Source organism: Mercenaria mercenaria, chromosome 18, assembly GCF_021730395.1.
Source record: "Mercenaria mercenaria strain notata chromosome 18, MADL_Memer_1, whole genome shotgun sequence".
In the NCBI taxonomy this organism is placed as follows: Eukaryota; Metazoa; Mollusca; class Bivalvia; order Venerida; family Veneridae; genus Mercenaria; species Mercenaria mercenaria.
Window position 1 is genome coordinate 53,204,637 of NC_069378.1, and position 9,693 is coordinate 53,214,329.

A 9,693-nucleotide genomic window follows, 5' to 3' on the forward strand; every position below is an offset into this window, starting at 1 on the left:
ACATAAATTATCCTGCTAAAGAAGTTGACTACGTTCTTTAAAATCCTCAACATGACTACAAGCTCTGGCAAACCGAATTAATTGAGAAATATATATTCCATAAAATGTTGACTTGGGTACATCCCCAGATTATCGTAAGATGTTGAACATATAACATAGGCTGGCTACATGTACATTCGTAATCTTAAACATTAAAATTTGTCTAAGTCTCATGGTCTAGGAGTTCGTTTATGGAGATCATTCAAATCTCGTTGCAGAAGATTAAATTTTCTTTGTAGCCCGACTTCCTAAATAAACGGAATTAATGTGGTTGAGATTATGTAAATATTTATGTAATTTTTCAGATGTTTTGTCCTGGTTGTTTTGACAACTACTGTCATAGTAATGATGGGCCCATCAAAGACTGAATACGCCGATTATTTACGCCTAAATAATGGTACATACTTGAAATATTCTCGGTCAAACATCTTCAACGTAACCACGGAAACTACAGATCAGAATAAGTTACAATTTCCTAGATCTGTCACACGCGTAAAAACATATTCTGGTAATGCACAGCAGCAGCAGCAACAAAAACAGCAAAAACAAGAAGTGCGTCATATAGGATTCTTGAAAGTTCACAGAGCAGCAAGTTCTACTATGCAAAATATGTTCTTCCGGTTTGGACTAAAACGCAATTTAACGTATGTATTTACAAATCATCCGAAATACTTTTCTAGAACGGCTCAAAGGCACTTACCATTAGTGAAACCCCGATATAGAAACGGATATGATATCCTTTGTAACCATGGTGTTTTCAATTACGATATTTACTCCTCTCTTCTACCTAAAGATACTGTTTACCTGGCTATTGTTAGAGACCCTCTTGCAGTGTTTATTTCAGCCGTTAACTATTACTCTCAGAAATCGCAAAACATTGATTACATTGCCCGAATTAGAGGAAACAGGCTACAGTACCTTATTCAAAGACCGGAAGTGTATGACAAGGAATTCTTCTCGTATACTAAAAACGTGATGGCACGAGATTTTGGGTTTCCGGAAACTAACGACCAAAGCCAAATAGACTCGAAGCTAAAAGAATTAGGTCACATTTTCAAACTTGTCCTCCTTAGTGAACATTTTGAAGACTCTCTCATATTAATGAAACGGTATTTGAACTGGAAACTGAAAGACATCTTGTTTCTACCAAATAACGTTTACGAAAAAGGGCAAACAGGAATAGATCTTACATTAAATAATACAGAACAGTTCGAAATACGAAATCAGCTCGATTACTCTGTATACAATTATTTCTACAAGAAATTTTGGGATCAGTTTAATGAGGAAACAGATGACATTGACTCAGAAGTAAAACATTTCAAAAATGTTCTATTTCATCTCAAAACATTCTGCAATAATAAAATTGAATTTCCTGAAAACGATGGCAGCGTGCTGACAGTGGAAGAATCGAAATGGACTGAACAATTTATTGTAAAATTTGAAGACTGTAAATATATGACCATGTACGAGTTAGAGTTTATTGAACTGTTACGCCGAAAACAAGGAAGTGAACTACAGATTCCAACTGTTGTGTAACAATATATATCTATATGATTAATATCTATAAAAATAAAACGTTTTAGTACCTGGACATTTACAAACAAACTGAAATTCAAGATACTGACTGACACGGAGGATACAAATGTACTTCCAAGAATGGAAGAAATATGATGACATGGAAGACATTTTTATGCTCAGAGGAAATCTCTTTGCACGGATGATAGTCCAATGCAGTGAATATTTACTTGCACGATACTCGTTTGGACAATTTACTGGACACTTTATCTTCGTTATGTATACAATGTAAGTAGTCACTTTAACAAACACCATTGCAACAATCATTTCAGTGATAAAAAAAACAAATTCTAGAATTATTAGAATAAATGGATAATTTGCAGGTGTTAAAAAGTCAATATCATTTTGTGTAAAAGTCAACAAGGTAACATTTTGTTGCCTAGATATTCAAAAGAATTTGAGAAGTTAACTGGAAATCGTTTGGAATCTGTGAAGTTTATAAGAATGCTCGCCATGAGAAAAAAATATGTTGCAGTTTTAAATTGTTTAAAATGTACAGTTGAGGCACCGCATTATTATACCGTTAGAAACAAATTTTACCACTTGCAAGCAATAACTTTAATTTAGCCACGCATACATCGAGTATTTCGTACCTATTGGGTTTTACTTTGCACAACTGGGTTTTTGTTATAAAACTTCATATATAGTAAGCATAGTTTGTTTGGAGTTTTTCACCTGTTCCTCTGCAATTGCATACTTCCCATTTTATACATGTATTATTATGGTGCTGTTTAAAACACCAGTTTCTATATGAGCCGCGCCATGTGAAAACCAACATAGTGGCTTTGCGACCAGCATGGTTCCAGACCAGCCTGCGCATCTGCGCAGTCTGGTCAGAATCCATGCTGTTCGCTTTCAAAGCCTATTGCAATTAGAGATACCGTTAGCGAACTGCATGGATCCTGACCAGACTGCGCGGATGCGCAGGCTTGTCTGGTTCCATGCTGGTCGCATAGCCACTATGTTGGTTTTCACACGGCGCGGCTCATATATAGATATCGATTACAACGACTATATGAATTGCAAGAATCTTATACATTTAGAAGATCAGAACCCTTCAAGGCCAAATGCTTAAGATTCAAGATTTTAAGTCATTTGCACCCTCACAATTGTGGGTCTGAACCTCCCTCGAAATGCAGATATTTCATTTCGTACATGAGGCTACTTCCCGTTGAATTAACTGGGCCTATCCAGGCTCCTGGTTTACCAAGTATAAACTGGGACCCTTGTATTGTTTTCTTAGGTTAAAATTGAGCAACATTTATAGAGACTGCATGTGGTTAAAAAACGCTGTCACATGTTATTCTTTAAAAGTTGTTACAACACTTGTGGCTAGAGCAAACAGACACTTTTGCGTTAAATTGCAAGTACATCGTTTATGAGAAGTTATTATTGATGTAAAATGGTCGTGGTTTCCCTAAAATCCTTTGTCATTTGGAGAATATTAAATACCATAGAATAGTCACATAGTGGTTTAGAAACAAATGTGTTGCTGTTCTGTTGCATCTTACCATCTGTCTCCAAAGTGTTTACAGAAGATCCTTTTCCCAAATGTGTTTTTGATTATGATTGAATCTAAAAAGTATCCCAACGTTGGACAATTTGACTGCAAGATAAACAAAGAAAAATGTCAAGCTATGCATAAATCAATAAACAGCGATTAACAAGCAAACCGGTTACAAAGCATTATGACGTCAATTATGACGTCAAATTGCAGCATGATGTCCAGTCCATTACTACTCAGAAGAAATGAAACCAGCATAATTTTAAATATAATATTTCGGACAGCCTATAAGAATATACGACAGGCCTTCTTATTGGTTTGTGTCGTTCAAACACTTAGATTTTTTACACACCCTATACCGTGATAACGCGACACCACAAGACAACATGACACCGGATCGGACATCGTGACACTTTTCGGAGATTGTTTTTTTTATTGCGGTAAGTATTTTCAACTTTGTCAATACACAATGTGAATCAATGAAATTAAGATTCCTACCAGGTTTCGAGGATAGAAAGAGGCATCCAAAGGAATGTTTTCTTAATTAAATAAACCACCAAATAATCACACAGGCAGCTAACCCACGGCCAGATTTTCATTGTTTTGGAAATTGAACCGAGGATTGTTTCTAATTTCTGAGGCAACAAGCTTGGCATTACATTCAATTAAAAGCCTAACATTCTATCTCTTTGTCTGCCAAATGCCCCGACGATATCTCCATTACTTCCGAAAATACGAGGTGTCGGTCGGGTAGACAACAAATGTTCTGTTTAACACCACATGATTCGCCGGGAAGGTTCTTTCTGACACGAGTTCTGATTATAAGATGTTCTATCAGACACTGACATTTGATCATAATATTGATACATGTAATGAATCCAATGTTTATTCTAGCAGAGGGGCCTACGTGGCCGAGTGGTTAAGGTCGCTGACTGTAAATCACTTGCCCTCATCGATGTGGGTTCGAGCCTCACTCGGGGCGTTGAATTCTTCATGTGAGGAAGCCATCCAGCTGGCTTACGGAAGGTCGGTGGTTCTACCTAGGTACCCGCTCGTGATGAAATAATGCACGGAGGGGCACCTTGGGTCTTCCTCCACCATTAAAGCTGGAAAGTCGTCATATGACATATCATGTGTCGATGCGACGTTAAATCCAGAAAAAAATCTAGCAGGTAAAAGCACCTTTTGAAAATAAAAGATGAAATTGTTTTGAAAAATTATAAATAATTGTCACAAATCACTAAACGAAATTAAGTCAATAAAGTTTTATTTCATGATACAGCATGTTCGATTGAGAATAGAAATATTTTGATTATCTATCACTATTATCATCAAATAACATATTTATGTATATAATATACTTTGTGTTAGTTCAGGCTTACGTGGCGACACTGTTGTCAATATGCGAAATACATCGAAAACCATAAAAACACACTTAAATACTATAGTCGAAAGAAAGCTCTTTCTGAAACATAAACAGCTTGGAAACTAAAAATATTTTTACATATTGTCGATTCTCCTATTAGAATCTATTTAGATAAAATATTTCAAAGAATATATATTTCCTTAAAGACCTGAGTTTACTTTAAGACAATCGAAGAAGGAACCGCAGTAATTATTTTCTACACATGTTTTGTACCAGCAGACTAGATGATCAATAAATATCATCAGCGGTTGACGCCTGCACTATATTTATGCTTTACGTAAAGAACAGTATAGTACTAAAACCTTCACATTTAGTTCTTCCGCGGAACAGGATTTGGTCTCTAATCACATCTTTTAGAGTTCGAATTAATGTTCAAAAATATTCGATTTTCTGATATGTATTGAATTCCTATATTGCATAAAAAGTTATATCAAGCTCATTTCATTACTAATTCAACTACTTAATATTTGTTTAATCACAAAACTTTATATCTAACTGCTATCAAACCCAACTTGAAAATATATTGCGATAATGCAAACTCTGAAGAAAAAAAAACGCCTTAGTTTGAAATCAGTAAAAAATCTGGCAAAACCTTATCAAAATAAAAAAAATACACAGTTTCTTCAATCAATACATTATATTTCCATAGCCTATATCACTTTACCACATTATGTAATAAATGTCAAACTAGCCGCTTGTATTAAAGGCCTTTTTGCTTGCGAAAATATTTCGGGAATGTAAATTTAATACAGACTATCTGCTTGCAATATTGTTAACATTTTACCATGTTAACCTTTGACACAGTTTCTAGAACCCTCTCCTTTCGTTTGGACACAATGTATGTCCAGACAATTTCCTGACAGGTAAGTTGTATTTTGGTGGGAACTATTTGTATGTAACTTGTCGCAGAGTTTTGTTTATGGTTAAGAATACACATTCAGATGTGGGTATTAAAATATTAATATAGAATGATTCATGCAATCTCAATAATCAGTTGTTGCTCAATTTTTTGAAGATTTTATTCTGGAAGGTGCAGTAAAACAATAACACATATAATTTGGACGTTTCTACATCGCTTTGAAAAAACTTAAGATTAATCGAAGTAAGCAGACTTACTTCAGTGCTGTAAACTTTCAGTATTTAGATGGGAGTGTCCCCAATGCAATCTTCATATTTAGCAATTTAAAGCCACATCTGTGGCAAGATATAGCAAATCACGGCCATTATGAGTAGTTACGTAACAGCTTCCATGGCAATTTTCCCTGTTCATGTATTTGGTAAGATAATAAAATGTTCGTAATAAAGGCTTTTAGAGGATATTATGGACGTAAAGAACGAAACTTAGCAAAATAATAGGTCTAGGTAAGGCTGTGTTTGCTCATGAGAAAAGAAACGTGGAACACCCTCCCTTGAAGTTGTTGTCTGTATGATTTAAACTGACCATGTTTTTACTACGTTCTATTAAATATACGTTGCTGCATTGTTAAGAGGCAATGTCATTGAAACATTGCATTCACGTGAAAATTGCAAAATATCACAATTACGTATGGGATATGTGGAGGTTCGCTCTCATTTGCAGAAAAAAAAATCATGGAAGAAAGATGCCCTTCTGCAGTTAGTTGAATGTTATCTGGAAAGTCCATGTTAAAGTCCCTGTGGCGGGATTCGATCCCGGGTCACTAGGTTGCTGTTTCAATGCTGTAACCACTGAGCCAAAGAGTAGACACACACGCAGTTGTAAGAGATTAAATTTAAATGTATGGACCGTAACACTGCAGTAGAAGCACGAGAAGTCCGTGTATGTCATTTTCTGCGCCCCCGATATTATTATCACTTGTTTCAAAACAAAGTCCGTTTTAAGTAGAATATTTGACCAGTTTCACATAATTATCTTGCAATATTGATCTAAACATGATTTTACTGTAAAATGTTAACATTTAATTTTAAACAGGTGAGATGTGTCTGAAAGTTAAACGGACATACTCGGAAAAATCTTCTGTCTAAGTGGAGAATTTTATTTAAAGACTCACCATAATCTAGTGGCCTACTTTTTCCTCCCACACGAACTTTGTGCATATCATTCTGATAATACTGGTATAATACAGCTATCCTACAAGATGACAGGTGGACAGTTTAGGCCCTCCTTGAATTAATGTGTTTTCACAACTTCATCTGAATACTTATTCAGTCAGTCTCCTTTCAGTATAGTTTTATAAACATTTAATAATAACTATCTTACACTGTAGAAACAAAGTGGGGTCTTTACTTACCTTAAAACATCAAGTACTGTGCATACTACTACATTAATTTAATAACATATTTAGACATTAATTTAAACACATTGTCTTTACCTTATATATTTCTCATTTTCTTCATGCAAATCATGTATAATTACCATCTTGGAAATACAAAAGAATACAGTTCTTTGTAGCGGGTCTTTAATTAACAAAAAATAATGACAATGATATAAATGCAAAAAAAATAAAAAAAATACAATCACCACAAAGTTCAAAAGCTAGCAATTTTCAGAACATAAATAAAAGAAAAGAAGTACATTCGTATTGAGGCATATCCCTATAAAGTATACATTATGACTTTTGAAAATAAAAAAAGCTGTTAAATTAAAATTAAATGCCGAATATTTATTTTTGCTTATTTCTGGCTGTCTCTCTAGTGCTAGGACACTTACAGAACTTGAAATGTGTATATTTAGTAATTGTATTCCTAGGGGAAGCAATTTTCCGTGAAGATTTTAAAAATTGAGGCATATTTCAAAGGTGGCTTACACAATTTTGTAGCATTTGCTTGTAATTTGGAGTTTTGACAAGTGAAAGGGGCTTTTATATTCTCATATTCATAAAACGTGTCATCATAATGAACCTGAAGATAAGAATTATAGCTTTTCACAAAATAGTGTTCTTGTCTTATGTTACTGTTATATCACGATCAAATTAAAATACCCCGACCCAGTGATAGCTGCTTTAGGGCATTTGTTTACGTTTCGATGGTATTTTTGTTTTGGGTGGGGTTATGGGGTTGTTAACACCGCATCGACACAATTATAGCTCATATGACGGCTTTGTTGGAGGAGGAAAACCCCAGGTGTCCCTCCGTGCATTAATTCATCAAGGGCGGGCACCTGAGAAAAACAACGACCTCAGATGTTCCGTAAGTCAGCTGGACCGCTTCATCAACGTCCCGAGTGAGTCTCGAAACCACATCGGTGAGGGGCAAGTGATTCGAAGTCAGCACTTTAACCACTTGGCCACGAAGGTCCCGTTTTAATGGCGTGCGCGCAATTTTTAGCACATTTCGTTGTGTAGTCTTCGTGTGCGCTTGATCGGGATATATATTACCTCGCTTGGACTATTGTTTTCGTTTGGTTAAAAATGCTGAACTTTTATACATGTATCTAACAAAGTTGTTATGATGGTATGAATATGAGTTAATATACTCCTGGGAGATATGCCCACCCTGCTAAGATTATCTTACCGATAATATACAAGAGGACCCAATTACACTATTTGTGTGTAACGTCACGGACACGCGCTGCTTACTGGCTAACGTGATAAAGATGGCTCGCATTTCTTATAATAATGCAATGTTTCAGCTATATTGATACATTTATACGGCAATGTATATTCAAGTAGCAAATTGAAGAACTAAATAAACATACAATTTCTTCAAACATGTAAAAAATACCTTATGAAATGCCATTCACGTCAAATCTGACCGACTGACTAGACACATTGCTGACCTAAAAAGACTATAATCTTCTCAATGTGCACGGATTTTTCGTTCAATACAAATGCCATGTCCTAAATGCTGACAAATATATTTACAGGTGTGTAGCAAAATGGGCATTTTGTTATATTAATAGTGTCTCGATAGATTGTAGTACATATGGCCTTCTTCTTTCTTTTAATTATTTGTTTTTAGTTATACATATATGTTACAAACATTTTACAAATCCGAAACAAATCTGGACTATGCGAAACAAAGGAGCATGTAGGTAAGTCAGTTATCATTCTTGGAATAGGTCTGCACCTGTGAGGAGATTTTAAAATCTCGCTCGTTTCGCTCTCTCGGTTCACAAATCCCTCATGGGTCTATAAACACAATGCAATTATATGCAATACTGATATTTAATGAGCGTTCATATTTCAGGTATTTAATGAATTCTTACGGGTTTTAATTTACTGTGCTGAGAGCGGCACCACACCTATTGTAATGCTCGTTTGTTCGCCTTTTTGACAGTTGTCATCTGTCAAGGGATGTTTGTTATTTCTTGTTTATTTGTACCATTTGTTGTTGAATCTTTTCAGATTATATCTATCTACTATATATCTATTTTGTTGTTGTTATTGTTGTTGTTGTTGATAGTAATGCAATCATATCATCGAACATTATTATTATTAAAACCCATGACTGAACAATCTAAATTGTTTTGTCATCCGACCTAACCTCTCCCTGTACATACCGAGACTATCATGTGGACATGTCGTCTTTAAACATAAGGCAATCCTGAGCTAGTTAGGATCGAAAAAGAAGGTAACAATAGCAATTTATATTTTCCTTTCTAAAATAAATTTTGCAGATACATAAAGATGATTCAATAATGAATAGGTAAATTCAAGATTGGGGTAATTCCATGATAAAAATTAATCTCGGACTTTACGTAAGTGGAGAGATATTACAAACCATTTCATTTAGACGCTGTGTCCGAAATGGCGAACGGGGATAGAGATTGTATACAGTTTACAATGATTTCGAAGTGTATAATTCTGGGACTACTTAAGATTGTATGTCTGTACAAAGGTGAGATGAACCCTTTTTTGATATATATTTCATATAATTAGAATTAATCTTATTGGTATTTATTTGACACAGTACGTCTGCTATATAATATATTTCCATAATAGATTCTGATCTGTGGGCGGCTTGCTTTGACATGAGCAGTCCTGGCTGAGTTTAATGTGTTCAATGCTTCTAGGAAGTCTATATTTACTTTTAGAAAATATTTTCTTATAGTAAAAGAAATCCCCTCAAGCCGGTACTAGGAGGGCGGGAGGTTTATCCCCAACAGACCTTATTAAACCGAGTATCTGCTATTGGTGTGCTTAATTACGTGCTATTATTGCAAAAATCT

The 9,693-nt window shown here is 35.0% G+C and overlaps 1 protein-coding gene across 1 annotated transcript; it reads left to right on the forward strand.

Annotated features, from left to right (window-relative positions):
* Positions 1-387: 387 nt before the first annotated feature.
* LOC128550586 (galactosylceramide sulfotransferase-like) lies at positions 388-1,575 on the forward strand. Its single transcript, XM_053529858.1, has one exon. It carries the CDS (start codon positions 388-390, stop codon positions 1,573-1,575), a length of 1,188 nt encoding a protein of 395 aa, XP_053385833.1.
* The last annotated feature ends 8,118 nt before the right edge of the window (positions 1,576-9,693 follow it).